Here is a 17,554-nt window from a genome sequence, read left to right as displayed (position 1 = left end):
AGGGGCTGCAGCATGTATTATGCCACCCCTGGCTGGCCACTCAAATAGACACAACTGGCTGATCACTCAGCTGGGGCAAGGTCGTGTAATCACCCCTTGCTTAGGTATAGTATTTCTATACCTACTTATATATAGACACATAGTAACCTGTGAGTCACTCATATGGCAGGTCTTAACAATCCTGGCGGCAGAGTGCTTGGTTATGTGTGAGATGGTGCTCTGGAATGAGCTGAGCCTGTCTGCAGCTTTCGGAACCATGTCCTTATAGCTGTTCTATGATATCGCCATACCATATACTCTTAAGTGCATTATAATCCTCGCGGTTAATGCTAACTTTGGTTTGGCTTTATCCAAACATGTTGTGTAAGGTGTCATACGCTTTGGAATACTACCCCCTCGCCAATTCTGGCGATGGGGGTAGCATTCCACCCTTCTAGAGGGAGAAGACATGTTGTTGCTGACTATCCCGGTTAAAGTTAACCAGAGCCCCAGCGTCACAAAATGGACGCTCCTGCCACCAACACAAGTCTGACCTCCTGCTGCTGGGAGTCCTTCCAGTCACGGAGGTTTGGACAATAGGTTTCCTGCCTGGGGAGGTGCAAGCACCACCCCAGACAGGACTTTGTGTTTTGGGACAGGGAGGGCTGAATAGAATGAGACACTGCCTGGGGCACACTAGGTGCTCCTTGCATACCCCAGTTCAAACCGGTTGCTGGGGCACTCCAGCCCCATCTCTGGCGTGAAACTGGACAAAGGAAAGGGGGTGTAACCACCCCCTTTCTGGTCCCACCCATAGGAGGGACCTAGAAAGTAATCCAGCCCCTTTTAGTTGTATAAAGGTAGGAGCTGAGTCCTGAGACTTTAGATTAATCCTGAATTGAAAATTGACACGAAACTCTGGACCTTCGACGTTCTGCTGAAGCTGAAGACTGAAGAATCTCCCATGTGGCCAGGGAGTGACCACCCTGGGCAACCAGGCACCATCCAGCAAATCAACGGCTTGCTTTGTCGACGTTCCCGCCGGAACCCGAGCACAGAGCCTGACAAGACCCAGACTTCCAGACCTCTCTGACCCTCTCTTCACGACTGCAGCATAGCTGGGATCCGTGGAGGCGACGAGACACGTGGGACCGGACATCTTGAAAAGCCTGCAACTTGCTACCTGTGCTGCTCCTGAGGCACCCTCGAAGCTGTGCACTGGGGATTGAGAAGCCCCCTTCCTGAGCTCCATCTGCGACGAAGATCAGCCCCCCACACTCCACGAGTTCTGCGTGGGGCCCTTCTGCTTTTGTTCTGCTTGACTCGTCCGGTTGCTGGCCCGTTGGCTAGTAGCCTCTGTGACGACAATCCTTTTGAACCTCCTTGCTGGGCTGGGTGCTCCAGACTGGCCCTTGCTTCCCTGCAAAGGTGAGGCACCCCAGACCTTGCTGGTCTGCACCAGAAGCCTTTGTTATATCCTGCGTGGGTTGCCTTTGCCAAGGCTTGTCGACTCCAATCCGGAAGTCGACCCCTCCATCTGCGAGATCCTTCGTGGGACAGCCTGACTCCAGCACCTGGTCGTCATCGACGCCTCCTGGTCCACGTGGCTGCCAAGACAAGCTTCAAGACAGCACCTGATTGCTCCTCAACGTCGTCTGGTTCCTTCCTGGTTCCACCCGGTCACTGGCTAGTGACACAGACTCTGTCCCCTCTGCTTTCAGGTCCTCTTCATCCTCGATCCGCCCTTGGATCCACCCGGACATCTTCCTCCTGGTCGCCTGCAGCATCTTTCTTCAGGTCTCCATTGGACTCAACGGCGAAACCCGACACATCTTCACACCTATGCACCCGCCGTCCGTGGGTGAGGTAACGCGAGTACTTCGGTGCTCCCAAGGGTATTGACTATCCAAGTGTCTAAGTCTCTAGTTTTTTCCTCCTAACTCAACCAGAAGTGTCCTAAATCCTTCTATATCTAACTTCTAAGTTCCCATTGACTTTGCATTGACTCTCGCGTGTGTGTAAAGACACTGCACGCGCCGCCTGTGGGCCTCCTACTTCTAAACTACTGTTCAGATAGTGTAGCCCCAGCGATGTCCTAGGCCTTTCCTTTTCTCGTGACCTGGTACATATACCACTTTCTTAGTATATGGTTTGCTTCGCCCCTAGGGCCTAACCGTAATTTGTGCAACTTAACGTATAATAACTGTCTTGTTATGTGCTTTGGCCTCTGACCTCCTAAAGAGTTCAGAGGAGTGTGTTAGAAATAAATACATATATATTTTATATATATATATCCTGTGTGGTGTCCTTTCATTTGATATTCAAGGGGTTACATATGGTAAAACAGCTGGTTTTACACGCCCTCTAGAGTCTTTTAGCCTAAGACTGTTCTGTCCACCCTACCACTAGGATAGCTGGTCTATAAGGTTGACTTACAACCATCACCATAAGGGTTATTTGGACTGGTGCAAGGGGATCACTAGAATAGTGATTATCATATACCAGGCCAACTTCTCACACCTTGTAAGACCTGTGGTAAGATGAGACTATTTTCAGAAGTGTCTGTATTCTGATCATAAGCCTAAAGACTGCAAATACTGTAGAATGTTTTCTGCCAAGACACTGAAAGACAGAGAAAGAAGGCTTCTATTATGGCATCAAAAGAAGAAAACACCTGAAACTCCAGTCTGTGTAGATGAAGGATCCCTACCTTCTGAGACAAAGAACGTAAAGAGAAAAATATAGTAAGGAGTTGAGTGGAGAACCTCCTAAGAAATTACTTAAGATTAAAGATAAAGAGGCCAGATCAGGAGAAGTTGAGCCATACAACAACTCAAGACTCATCTCAACAAAAGAAATCAGGGTCTGAATCTTCCACTCTTTTTGAGGTGACATTAGCCTCTGCAGATATTGAAAAAAGAAAAACTACCTCAGATCCTTCTATCAGATCAAACATGTTGATGACAAAACCGTCAACAGATAAGATGTCTGCAACTTCTGAGGTTTCATCAGCGTAATCAAGACTAATATTGAAGATGTATTCGCTGTTGACTTGACCCTCCAAGACTGCATCATCATCATCACTGAAGACAGCTGCTCCGTTGACTGTTGATGGACGAACCGTCTGTGCCGGCGTCGATAGATACATCTTTGACCTCACCATCCAGGTATTATCCTCATAGACAGCTCTGTTAAAGGCCATTGCTGAACCATTATTAAGAGCAGACCAAACCTCAGCAAACAAAGTTTACCCTCTGCCACCAGGCCCAAATACTATTCACTATGATTGTGTATCAGGATGATGAAGAAGAACCTGACGAAGGGGAAATACCCCATGATCTGGCCACAAATACAGGAAATAAATAGTACATTGTTGCACTAATATCTGCCCCTCCTACTGCTTCAGCGCATAGTTCGCCACCAAACGATAACAGGGGCTTCCATGCTTTCTTAGAGTTGGCAAAAGGTTCGATTTCCCAGTATCTGTTCAGCGAACCGACTGTTTCCTGTATGACTTCAAAGAAACAAGAAAATCTGTGCGATCTATACTCATTTTAGAGTATATTTGGGCCGAGGGCCATAGTAATGAAAAATCCTGCTATGGGGCAGCAGTAATACCCAGACTTGACAAGAAATACAACTTTCCAGCTTCTATGATAGGTCACCCGAAACCAAATTCGGTGGTTATGCTGGCAGTATAACGTCAGTCAAAAAAAACCAACAACACTATGTTCAGCTCCTCCTGATAACGAAAGTAGGAGGATGGATACTATTGGAAAGCAATTGTTTGCTATGGCAGTGATGACTGTAAGGGCATCCAATGCATTAGCCATACTGGGCAGGTATGACCGTCCAATGTGGTCAAATTTAACATACTTTATCAGGTTTGTTTATGTCAGAAAGCATATAAACCGGAGGCAAAATCGATTCGTCAAGAGGGAGAAAAGGGCATCCTCAAAGATTATAGATAGTCTGATGGATTTGGCCTTGACTGTATTTAGACAAATGGCAAGAGCAGCAGTTTTAAGAAGGGAAGTCTAAAAGTGACGTTGTTTAGACCTGAAGTACATTAAAATAAATTCAATATGCCATATAATGGAGAGGCTGTTTTTGGGAAGCATATCGCAGATCCTCTTCAATAAATAAATGCCGATACAGAGACAGCAAGATCATTTGGAGTGCCTCAACAACAACAGTTTCAGTCATTTTGTGGCGCTACGGGTAGTAGCCAATTCTCCTTCAGAGGAGGCTATCAGTCTAAAAAAAATATCAAACCTATATACATCAACAAAAGGAATATCTCCAACAATTCTCTCAGCAATATCGACCTCTACCAACAACAGCCTTATCTAGACAACCAAATAAGGGAATATCGGCTGTGGCAGGAGTACTCTAGGAGGCAATGACAAAATCATAACATAGGTCGACTCTCTTCCGTTAACTTCCTTGCATGTAAAAGACACTCGGCAACTTTTACAAAAACTTTAAAACCATCTCTTCAGACAGTTGGGTGTCGGATATCATCCACCATGGACACACCCTTGAATTTATTCTAAAACTACTTTGTAGTAGGCCGCATCAATAACTTTGCTAAGAGAGGAAATAAAGTCCCTTATGCTGAAGAGAGCAATAGAAGATGTCCGACAAGCTTGCAGGAGCACAGGTTTCTACTCCAATTCCTTCCTACTGTAGAAGGCAAATGGAGACAGGTCAACAAGTACCTCAAAAAACAATCATTCAGACTTGTTATGCTGCAGTATATCATTCAGCTGATAAACCCAGGGGATCATATGGCATCATAGATCTATAGGATGCCTATGTCCATATTCCCATCCATTTCAAACAGAGGCATCTCCGATTCGAAGTGGCTAGTTGTCAAAGTCCTACCTCTTGGGTTAAAGTCTGCCCCAAGAATATTCACCAGGTGGATGGCACCTGTAGCAGATTGCCTAAGGAGAAACGCACATCAGATATTCCCATGCTAATAAAAGCAACTTCATACCAGGCTGCAGTAATTTCCACAAAGGCATGCCTTACATTATCAAGAATTTAAGTCTCAGACTAAACGGGGAGATACATTGCCTGATTCCAGACACAAGAATCACATTCCTTGGGGCAATCCTAGACACAAAACTCTGCAAGGATTTTTCCTACAAAAGAGTGTGTTGCCAAGATAATGAGACTGGTGTCTACCCTCTGAAGAAAAAAATGTCCATTTCAGTCAGGCAGTACAAATAGTTCCTGGGAATGATTTCATCCTGCATTCCTCTGTTCCCCAACGGTTGCCTGTTCATAAGATCACTACAGGAGAAAGCGGACAAACAGTGGACACGGGAGATGGGTTAATTAGACAACATTCTCCATATAATGCCAAAAATGGTAAAGGCTATGAAATGGGTCTAACTTTTCTCAGCAAACCACCAAGTTACGTCATGCCAATAGATGCATCCATAAAGGGTCGGAAAGCACATCTCCAATATTTGGAAGTATGGTCAACCAAAGAGGAAAAAGAGGCACATACATTTTCTAGTACCGAGAGCCATGGCTCTAGGGCTTCATGCTTTTTAGCCAAGAATGAACGGATCACAGGTATAGTCCCAAACTGACAACATGACTACAACGTTTTATTTAAACAAGCATGGAGGAATGAGATGACATCTATTGTCCAAGGAAGCACATGACATTTGGGGTTGTATTTGCTCCACAAGGTTTCTATGAGAGAGGAGCACGTAACTCTGCCAAAAAAAAACTGTGAGCAGGCGATCTAAGCAGATCTTTTAAAGAATGCCATGAATGGCAAGTGTCACAAACACAGCTATCCAGAATGTTCGGCAAATAGGGGAAACCGACCCTGGACTTTTTCGCTGCTCCACTAAATCGGAAATGACAACGTTATGCAAACAGATTCTTACACGGGATGCCAGGGGAATGTGTTCCTTATCTCCTGGGCTGGTAATTTGGCATTCACCTTTCCGCCTCGGATCACCCGGATTATAGACAAACTGAAAAGAAAACCTTGTTTAATTATCCTAATAGCCCCGGCCTGGCCAGACAATTTTGGTGTACAGAACTCATACTAATATCAGAAAAGCAACTTATTCCACTCAAACCAGCCCCAGGATTGCTCCCCATGAACAATGGCCAAGTAATACATCCAAATCAGGAATCACTCCATTTAGTGGCCTGGCTCCTGAACACAAGTTCCATCAGTTAAAGTTCTCTCAACAATGCAGAGACCTACTGGCAAGAGCCAGAGACGATTGCACAAATAAATCATATTAGGCAAAGTGGCTAAGATTTTCCAATTTGTGCACTTCAAATAATTGTCATCCTTTTTCTCGGCATCTGGACAGATATTACCTTACCTACACATCTTACCTCGCTCTGGATTATCTCATAGGTCCGATTTAATCTTGCAGCAGTATTGAGATTCAGGAGATCTAGGAACCCAAAGTATTTAGAGTCAGACAGGGTAATAAAAGAATTTCTAAAAGGGCTATTTAGAACCCATCCTTCAATAAAACCAAAAAGAAAACTCAATTTCCTTGTGAGCTGAACAGTATTGGGTCAATTGTGAGGGCCTTTTGAGCCTTTACATAAGACAATATCAAGTATCTTTCATGGAAGACCGCTCTTCTCATAGCCCTTACAGTGACTAGAAAAATCGGCGAAATATAGGCTTTTACAGTGCAAAGACTATACTTGCAATTTTAATTGGGCAGAGTTATTTTACGTACTAATCCTCATTTCATATCCAAGGTTCCAACAGATTTTCACCTTACTGTACCTATTGTCTTAAAGTAACACTTTCAGAATCCTTCAAATGGAGCAGAAAGGGCACTTCACTCATTGGATGTCTAGACGTGCTTGAAATTTTATTTTTTAAGAACTAACACTTACAAACATTCTGATCAGCTTCTGGGAAGTGGTGGTCCCCGGGGCTCAGGAGCACAAAACGGGCAAGCTGTGTCACGAAGTGGTGTAGCGAAATGAATGTCAGCAGCCATTACGTTCTACCATGAAAAAGCAGGAAGATCACTTGCATCTAGAGTACGTTTTCATTCAACAAAGAAGCATAGTGGCCTCTACAGCTCTTATTGCTGGTGTATCATTACCCGACATCTGCAGAGCAGCCGCATGGACAAACAGACATACATTTACCAGGCACTATTGTCTAGATGCAACCGCATACCAAGACTCTGCTGTTGGTTAAGCAGTTCTTCGTAGCTTATTTCAGTGAGGTGAGCTAGTGGTATAACTTGATATATGGTTATTGTTCTTGACTGCAATTTATATATATTCACTGGTAAAACAATGGTTACAGGGACGTTACACTTAGGCTCAAATTTCACTTGTACAAAACCATAGAAATTCAGCAGTATAGTTACCGAAGCTAACTGTAACTTAAGCCTTCGCAATGTGCTGCTTATGATCTCACATATCACATCACTCATGACAGGGTCAGTGACATCAAGTAAGTTATAGTTTGGTAACTAGAACTGCTGAATTTCTATGGTTTTGTACGAGTGAAATCTGAGCCTAACTATAACGTCCCTGTAACCTTTGGTTTTTTTAAGTGCATTTCAATGTTTTTATAGCTAGTAGTTGCGTTTGCAGAGTGGTGGAGAAAGGGGTAGGGCCTCCAGCAGGTGTTTTTCACTTATTTCTTTTTTATTTAGGGAAGGGGGATGCGTGGCTCCTCCTTCCCTGGGCAGATTTTGGCCCGGGGGATGGGGGGGGAGGCTGCGAGGCTCCTCTCCCTGGGAAAAATTTGATCTGTGGTCCAGCCTTTATTCTGAGAGTCCTGATCCCACCCAGAGCACCCAGTCCCTGCCTGCCTCCTGTGTGACCTGGCATTGATTTCAGACATAGGGAGCTGCTGAACATGCAGCTCCCTCTGTCTGAAAGCAATCCTCCATTTCCAGCAAGGTAGAGCAATTATCACTGATGTTGCTTGCTGGAAATTGAGCATTTGCTGTGGCTTGGCGGGAGCGGTAAAGCTCCCGCGAATCCACAGCAAACCACAATGTTCCAGAGATGGGCACTCCGGGACATAGTAGGAGCCAGACCCGGGTGGGGGCCACCCCCAGGGCAGAAAACAATATCTTTTTGATTAGCCATAGAGAAGTGGCGGTCCCCATGGAAAGGACACCCCCCCATTATTTTATATATCGATGGTGCAAGCCGCAGTACCTGGCCCACCCGGGAGCTAAACACTAGAGGGGCATGAGAGCCCATGCTGCTCTCTGAACCCCTCCCAACCAAAATGTATTATTTTTTTATAGGTTTTCTTGCCCTGCTGCCCTCTCACCTCCAGGCGCTCACCACATTGATTGATGGACATACTAGTATGCTGTATTTAATGCATTCCTGCTATGAAATCTGAGGTGTGGTGGCTTGTAGGAGAGGAATGAGGCAGGGGCTTCTCTCTGATTGTTTGAAGTTTGGTTGTACTCAAATGATGTATTGTATTGTAATTGCATTCATATAGCGCTTACTACCCTTGACGAGGCGTTGAAGCGCTTTTTTCAGCGAGTAGCACACTTCTCCGGAACCCATGAAGGATTAGTGTTGGACTATAATAGTGAAATATGAAAGTAATTGGAGTGGTGGATATCAGTCTGTTATTTGGATTGAGAAGGATAGCGGAGGTATAGAAGAGAGAACAAAGGTTTGCATTTATATAGCACTTGTTACCCTTAATGGGGTGTTGAAGCACTTTCTTGCCTAGAAGCTGGGGGCTCCGGAACCCGTAGGGATTTGTGGTGAATTAGTATAGTGAAATACGAAAGTAATCTGAAAGAAACAGGTTAGTGTTAGATTCCTTACCTTAGAATATCCCCAGGCGTCAGGATCGATCCGGAAAGTTTTCGTCAGCAGTACCCGTGCGCGTCGGCAGGCGTCTTCTGCGGCTCTGCGTCTGTCGTCGGCGTTGTGATCGCTGGGATGACGTTGGAATACTTAGACGCTGCCATCGTGCGCTGACGTCAGTTCTTCTTTTTTCCGCGCCAGCTAGTGCAGATCCGGGGAGAGCAGTACTCTTAGTCATTTTTGGACTAACTTTTGATCTATTTTGGATCTTTTTCGAGTCGACTTCGACTCCTGGTGCCGTAGGGATGCCTGGCTTCAAGCCGTGCGACTCCTGTCACCGCCTGATGTCGGTGGCAGCCTCCCACCATCGGTGTGTCTACTGCCTCGTGCCGACCACGACGACAAGTTGTGCCCCGACTGCCGAGCCTTGACTTTGAAAGCTAGGCGGGAGCGGTCCCGCAAGCTACTCGAGATTCGGCAGTCGGCTCCGTGCTGGTCGAGGAGGAGGTCGAAGGACTGGTCGCGGAGCCGCAGTCGTCGCTCGTTGAGTCATCGCCAGCGCTCGTCGGGCTCCAAGTCCTCCGGTAAGTCGAGGCACTCCAAGAAATCATCGAAGAGGCGATATCGCACTTCAGACTCCCCTCGCAGTGTCACCCGAACCCTCGCGCGACATGGCTGAGGGTTCGGGCGACACTGCCCGCGCTGCTCCGTCACAGCCGCCGCCTCGAGGCCCATACCCTCCGGTCCCTGGCCTACGAGCGACGCCGGAGGAGATTCGTGATTTCCTCAATGCCATGAGGACTGACTCCCCTCCGTTGAGGCCTACTGGCGCGCCTTCGGGCCCCGCAGACCCTACTTAGGGCCTAGGCGGGCCGGTGGCTCCGGCTCCAGCGCCGTTGGGTGCTTCGGCCCCGGTGCCGTCATCAACTTTGGTCCCGATGCCGCCGGCCCCCGTGGGATGCGTGCCTGGATCCCAGTCGACACCAGTTGACCTTACGACCCCTCCGCTGGCACCGACCCCCACGTTGTCGCTCCCGGCGCCGTCCTCTGACGACGACGGCCTCATTTTCAGTCCGGCGTCAGAACGGCACCACTCGGCGCCGATGGATGAGGCCTTCATCCACGACCCGGCTCCGTCATTCCAGCCTGTTTACCAGAACACGGATGAAGGGGAGGACTGGGAGGGGTCTGAGGATCCTCTGGCACAGCAGTGCCAGTTGAGCCAGGACTGGGCAGACGAGCTAGGGGAGGCAAGTGGTCTGGACACATCGCCCGGCACTGGATTCATCTCTCCTCCCTCCGTGGCTACGGAGGAGGGTGCCACTTATGGTGCGGTGTTGCGCAGGGCAGCCAAGGCCTTGGGTCTTAAGCTCCCTGCTGCGGCTGTGAGGACTAACCTCCTCACTGGGGTGCTTCAGCCGCCAGTAAGCTCCTCAGAGCCTCTACTGACGTTCAATGAGGCCCTCACAGACGTTCTGTTGGGCACCTGGTCCATGCCCTCCACAGTGTCCCCTGTGGATCGGAACGTGGTCCGACTCCGGCTCCGGGCGACCCTAGCTTCCTGTCCATGCACCCCTCCCCCGAGAGCCTGGTAATCCAGGCTTCTACGTCACAGACCGCATTCCCAACCGCTCACCCGGATCAGGAATCCAAAAGGTTTGATCAGTTTGGGAAGAAAGTGTTCGCCTCATTGAGTTTGGGGTTGCGGTCTATAAACACCGCTTGCCTTTTGGGCCGTTATACCCACTCCTTGTGGGACACGGTTGCGGACATGCTGCCCCAGTGCCCGGAGGAGGCCCGGCTCGCCCAAGCCCTTGCCGAGGGCCTGGATGCAGCGCGTTATTCCATCAGGTGTGGACTGGATATCACGGACTCGCTAGGAAGGGCGATTTCCACGACAGTGGCGGTTTGCCGCCATGCCTGGCTGAGGTCCCCCAGTTTCTCGGGTGATGTCCAAGCCACGCTCATGGACATTCCCTTCAATGGCCGTCGCCTCTTTGGCGACAAAGCAGATAGTGCGCTTGAGCGTTTCAAGGACTCCAGGGCTACGGCTTTTTGCCCCTTTCGTGGCCAAGGAAGGGGCACCCCCACATGTCCTGCAGCCACAGGCTGCAGAACCAGCCTCAACGCAGCCGCAGACATGGTAACCGCCGTGGCGGTGCTGGGGGACAACGGCAAGGTCAGGCCACAGCATCATCTGCCTCAAAGCCTTCTTAGTCCGACCTTTCAGGCCCATTCGATGCAGGGGGGGAGGGGGGGAGCAGGGTCCGACATCACCTCCTCCACTGGCGCTCCATCACGTCGGACAGGTGGGTGCTGAAAATTGTCCGAAGGGGCTACTCCCTCCCCTTCGAGGTGACCCCTCCAGCCATGCCACCGCATGTCGGGGGATCACTTGCAACTTCTGCAGGAGGAAGTTATGGCCCTCTTGGCCAAGGGGGCCATTGAGCGCTTTCCTGGGCCAGAAGTAGGATGTGGTTGCTACTCCCACTACTTTCTGGTACCCAAGAAGGGCAACGGGGGCCTACGCCCTATCTTGGACCTCCGGAGCGTCAACGGCTTCCTCCGGAAGGAGAAGTTCAAGATGCTGACTTTAGCTCAGGTCCTAGCTGCCCTAGAGCGATACAAAAGGGGATGATGGACGGAGCGTCTGAGCAAATCAAACACTCACCCCCAGTCAACTGATCTGGGTTTAATCCATCACCATTCTTTAGCTCACTCAGCCACCCCAGTTCAGACATGGCCATCTGCAAATCAGTCTGACCCTGTGCCTCATGGAAACAGTCCAGCCCGAACTGCCAAGCCACGTCTTCCCTGGATCGGAAACAAGCATCCTGGGACCGGTTTCGGATTCATAATCCTCATCAGCCAGGCTATCTTGAATCCAGTGGCCAAGTGAGCAAGGGACTCACGTCTGAGCATACCCTGCCACACTTAGGGCGAACAAAGCGATACAAAGCTGCCCTAGACCCTGGCGACTGGATGGTAGAGTTGGACTTGCAGGACGCATATTTCCACATCCCCGTCCTACTGGCGCTACCTGCGGTTCAAGGTAGGCCACAAGCACTTTCAGTTTACCGTGCGGGTGGAGTCGTGGACCCTATGTCAGGAGGCTCTGCGCCTCTGGACATGGCTGGAACACCAGGGCGTCACCCTGGTGGTTCAACACCTGGCAGGTTCCCTAAACGCCAGGGCGGACGAACTCAGCCGCCGGTGCATGATGGTTCACAAATGGCGTCTGAACTCAGAAGTGGCGCATGGTCTCTTTCGGCAGTGGGGAGAGCCTTGGTTAGATCTATTCACTACCGAAGAGAACGCGCAATGTCATCAGTTCTGCGTGTTAGAATTTCCAAGGCGGCACTCGCTCCGAGACGCTTTTCGTCACGAGTGGAGCTGCAGTCCGTTGTACGCCTTGCCGCCTATACCACTTATGCCCAGAGTGTTGAAGAAGATTTGGCGCGACCGGGCCCAAGTCATCCTTGTGGCTCCGGACTGGGCACGAAGATACTGGTATCCCGAGCTACTCAGCATGTCAGTCGATCCCCCGATTCGTCTGCCTCTTCAGGAGGACCTTCCATCGCAGCAGCAGGGGGAAGGTCCTCCACCCGACCCTGTCCAGTCTCCACCTACATGCGTGGAGATTGAGCGGCGACAGTTGAGGCCATTTGACTTGCCTCCTGAGGCTGTGATGTGATTCTGGCAGCCAGACGTCCCTCCACAAAATCGGTATATGCCTGCAGGTAGAACAAATTTGTTGCATGGTGCACAGCAAAGGCTGTGGATCCACTCTCTGCCCCCTTTCAGAGGTTATCCTCTTTCTTCTTTCTCTTGCCCAGCAGGGCTCTGCTCTGGGCACTATGAAGGGCTACCTCTCTGCCATATCAGCCTTCTTGAGGCTTCCTGATCAGCCTTCTCTTTTCAAGTCCCCTGTTGTAAATAGATTCTTGAAAGACATCATGCACATGTTTCCTCCTGTTCCTTTTGTGATGCCTCAGTGAGACTTGAACCTTGTACTGATTTATCTGATGTGCGCTCCCTTTGAGCCACTTCATAACTGTCCTCTACGTCTTCTGACTCTTAAGACTGCATTCCTGGTTGCCATCACCTCTGCCAGAAGAGTGGGTGAGCTCCAGGCTCTATCTTCTAAACCTCCTTTCCTCTTTGTCCATCCGGACAAGATTGTTCTGAGGACTCATCCTTCTTTCCTGCTCAAGGTGGTTACAGCCGTGCAAATCGGGCAGTCCATCACCTTGCCCACCTTCTTTCCGCCTCAGCATCCCTCGAAAGAGGAAGAGAGGCTCCACCGTCTGGACCCAAAACCTGCACTCTCCTTCTATCTAGGCCGCACACGCCAGTTCCAGGTGGACGACCAGCTCTTTGTTATTTACGTGAGCTCTAAGAAGTGACTGGCGGTGCCCAAGCGGACCATCTCTCAGTCCATCGTTTTGTGCATCAAGGTCTGTTATTCCTTGGCGAAAAAGGTGCCTCCTGTGGGGCTGCGCGCTCATTCCACTCGGGCCACGGCAGCTACTACTGCCCTGGGTCGGGGAGTCCCCTTGCAGGACATCTGTCAGGCAGCTACGTGGGCCTCGCTGCACATGTTCGCTAGGCACTACTGTCTGGACAGCCATGTCCGGAGAGATGGCTTTTTCGGACGTTCCGTTCGCCAGGACTTTCGGGTGTGATCTTGGTTTTCAGACCCTCCACCGGGGTTGGTATTGCTGGGGTATCTATTCTAAGCTAAAGAATCGAAAACTAACCGGTTTCTTTCAGATGCACAAGTTACTTACCTTCAGTAACGATATATCTGTAAGAAACAGTATTTAGTGTTAGTTTTCTTACCGCCCCACCCATCCTCCCCGTGCTGCGAACCGATATCTAGGGTTAAGGAATCTCCCTTGAGGGCCCTAGTTTCTTGGCACCAGTGTCGGTTTCTATCATGGCTCTGAGTTCCTGGCGCGAAAGCTATGTACAGAACTGACGTCAGCGCGCGAGGGCGGCGTCTAAGTAATCCGATGACATCATCCCGGCGATCACGAGGACGGACGCGGAGCCGCAGACTATGCCTACTGTCGCGCAAGGGTACTGCTGACAAAAACTCTCCGATACAGAAAAGGGGGTGGTGATGAACAGAGTGTCTGAATTAAGCAGACCACTCTTACCCAGTCCAAAGATCAGGGCTTGATCCATCACCGTTATTTATCTCACTGCCCCATCCCAGCTCAGAACCTGGCTATATGCAAATTAGTCTGTCCCTGGCCCAGTGCATCATGGGAACAGGGCAGACCAAACTACCAAGCCAATTCTTCACCAGAAAGGAGACAAGCTACCGGGGACCGGTTTCTGGCATTTCAGCCTCTTCGGCCCGGCTTGCTTGAATCCTGATGGAGCAGTGAGAAAGGGACTCATGTCTGAGTATACCCTGCCACACCTATAGTGTATAGACAAAAACTCTCCGGATCTAGCCTGACGCCTGGGGATAATCTAAGGTAAGGAATCTAACACTAACTACTGTTTCTTACAGATATATCGTTACTGAAGGTAAGTAACTTGTGCATTTGAGTGTTGGATATTGATCAGTAATTTGTATTGAGAGGGATAGAAGAGGGAGAAGGTTTGCATTTATTTAGCGCTGCTTACCACTTGTGCTTTTTTGACGAGTAGCACGCTACTCCGGAACCCATAAAGAATTAGTGGTGAATTAGTATAGTGAAATACGAAATTTGAGAAGTGGGCATATTAGTCTGTTATTTTGATTGAAAAGAATAGTGGAGGGATAGAAGAGTGAAGGATTTAGACTTTTTGGGGGGGGGGGGAGGTCAGCAGTAGTGGGAGGCTTTTGATGAGTACAAATGGATGTGGAGGGGAAGAGTCAGGATATGCTGTATATTACTGTTTGAGTATGGTGCTTATGTGAGGAAGAACCAATTCTTGAGGAGTTTTCTGAAGATAAGGTGGTTGTCGGTTGATCTTGTGTAGGGGGGTAAAGAGTTCCATATTTTGGCTGCTTGAACAGAGAAGCATGTGCCACCCATGTTTTTTTTCTTGTATCTTGGGATTTTGAGGCTAGGTGCCACTCTAGAGAGGAGGTTCCTATGATTAATGTGTTTGTTGATTTTATTCCTGATGAAGAGCGGTCCAATTCCGGGTATGGCTTTGTAGGTGATACAAAGCAGCTTGAACGTAGATCTTCTGGCAATCGGTAACCAATGCAGGGTTTTCAAGGCAGGGGAGATGTGATCTCGCTGTTTGATATGGAAGAGTAGTCTGGCAGCTGAGTTCTGAATCTGTTGTATTCTTTTCATAGTCGTTAAAGGTGATCCGTGGTGGAGGCTATTGGCGTAATCGAGTTTGGACAGAACAAGGGAGATGGTAGCTTGGACCTTGTGTGGAAATCCAAAATGGGGGAAGATTTGTCGCAGTGCTTTTATAGTAACCACGCTTGATCTTGCTAGTTTGTCCACTTGGGGATTCATAGCTTGGAGTCCATGGACATTCCGAGGTCAATACTTTAGGCGGTGATCCCAGTTCATCAGGCGGCAAGCGGGTCATAATGTTTCCAATCGCCACACGTGAGTATTTCTGTTTTGGAAGCATTCAATTTGAGATGGATCCAAGTCATCCATTGAGACAACTGAAAATTGGCGAGTTTTCAATGTCTTTGGGGCATTCCAGTTAAAGGAGTATTTGCATGTCATCTGCATAGTTATAGCACGTGAGTTGAAATTGATTGATCAGTACCGGTAATGACTTCATGTAGATGTTGAAAAGCATGGGCGAGATGACCGAGCCTTGAGGGAACCCAGCTTTTGTGGAGTATGGTTTTGACTAGAAAGGTCTGGTATGGATGACATTAGTTCAGTTTCGGAGGTAGGACGTGATCCAGTCTAAAGCTGTCCTCTCTAGAGTCTTTGTATCAGAGTGTCATGGTCAACCGTGTCAAAGACAGCCAAGAGGAGAAGCGCAGCAACCCTGTTGCATCAACTGTGTTCCTCAGGTCATCCCAGATGGCAAGGAGGGCAGATTCTGTGCCTCTTCCCAGACAGAATCCTGTTTGGAAGTCTGAAAGTATGGCATGGTCTTCAATGAATTGTGACATCTGGGCGAACACTGCTCTTTCTATCAGTTTGCACAGGAGAGGTCCATTTGTAATGGGTCTGTAGTAGTCAGGGTTCAGCGGGTCCAAGTTTGTTTTCTTCAGTAAAGGGCGTATGTATGACTTTCTGAGGTCTTCTGGAAATATTACGGTAGTTAAGGAATCGTTGATGATTCTTCTTACTAGAGTGGCAGCAGAGGTTGTTACAAGTATTGTCTTGAAAGTTTACGGTGGACACGGGTCAGAAAGGCTGCCGGCAGGCCTGCTTGCTTTGACCAGGTCCATAAATTCATTGTGTGAAATGTGTTGGAAGGAACGCAGAGGCTGAGTTAGAGTATTATTGGATTGTTGTTTTGTAAAAGGGTTAGTGCTGGTGATTTGCCTCTGTTTTAAGTACGAGTCCTACGTGTCTGCTTTGTCGGTGTAATGATTTGCCAGTTGTCTGTGAAATATTGAGTAACGTGATGAGTTCCTTCTAGGCAATTTGGTTTACGAAATTCATTGAGTATTTTATAGAATTCTTTATGTGCACATTTAGCATTTTGAATTATGTGGATTGGTATACAATCTCATGGGGTTTGATATTATTATCTAGTACTTTAGAGTATTTTTTTTTACTACTAATTATAATTACTGTGGGACTCCCACCTCGACGGCGGGGAAGAAAGTCCCATAGGCAAATTAAGTAGTAGTAGGAAATCCAGTAATCAACATTCTTAGTTTGTATACATGTACGTGCTTCTTATTTTTGCTTTTCTTTTCAATTTAATTGTGTAACTAAGGATGGTTCCTTTTTTTCATAGTGATTATCAAGAAGATGATAAACCTGCTCCAGTGGTGAATGCCAGACCTTCAAGAAGAGCTAAAACAGCAGCACTTGCGAAAACGAAAATGGATTTGAATCCTCTTTTGAATAAAGCAGTAGATAGTGAATAAAACCAACGTTGTGTTACAAATGGCCTTTTGTAAACGGTGAACCTTTGAATCTACTTGTCCAATGTCGTCTTATTTTTAACACCTTGTTTTTATTTTTCGTATGGTGTGTACAGATGCTAAATAAATGTACATTGTTTCTATGTTTTATATTTGTATAATAAAAGCGAATAGTCACTCTTGAATTCCAAGTGTTCCATTCTTATAATATAGATACATAATATGATGTTCGATTAGGGACTTCTCTTGCTTTTTTCCGGTCATTCTATCAATCAGTTCAACCCTTTATTATATGTGAATTCCTCAGGAATTGAAAAAAAATACTGGAATTTTCTGGTATTTCAACCGCTTGGAAGTCCTAAAAATTAAAAGCTTTTTATATATGAGCTTTAGTTTTAGGAGAAATGTTTCAGAAGACATTGTATTCCTCTCCCCCTAGCAGATATAACCTAAGCAATAGGTCAGCATTTCCCTTTGAAGTCCAATTCATGTTATCGAGTACATCAAATTCGGCTCCTGGAAAGCAAATAGTTAGAATGGAGGATCTGAAAACCTATTTCCCATCTGGGTCCAAAGATGGACAAAGGCCCTGTGTGGTAATATCAGTGTTGTCTGTTGACTCAACACCAGCATCTATCAATGCCCAACAGTATCTGCTGAGCATGCACTTTACACGCATGCAAACCGACATTTGGCCCTGGCGAAATGTAATTTACACAGATTAAATCGCATAAT

At 47.8% G+C, this 17,554-nt stretch overlaps 1 protein-coding gene across 1 annotated transcript in view; it reads left to right on the top strand.

Moving 5' to 3' along the window:
- The window catches only part of NCAPG (non-SMC condensin I complex subunit G), a 453,174-nt gene extending 436,170 nt beyond the window's left edge, over nt 1-17,004 (top strand). Inside the window, exon 22 of the mRNA XM_078678420.1 lies at nt 16,690-17,004. Within this exon, the coding sequence (XP_078534546.1) occupies nt 16,690-16,822 (133 nt within the window). The 3' untranslated portion in view covers nt 16,823-17,004. The remainder of the gene's footprint in view (nt 1-16,689) is intronic.
- Nucleotides 17,005-17,554: the final 550 nt, after the last annotated feature.

The sequence above is a fragment of the Lissotriton helveticus genome, chromosome 2_2, assembly GCF_964261635.1.
Source record: "Lissotriton helveticus chromosome 2_2, aLisHel1.1, whole genome shotgun sequence".
Classification (NCBI taxonomy): domain Eukaryota; kingdom Metazoa; phylum Chordata; class Amphibia; order Caudata; family Salamandridae; genus Lissotriton; species Lissotriton helveticus.
Note: the sequence above shows the minus strand (reverse complement) of the source record. Positions and strands in the feature narration are given on the sequence as shown.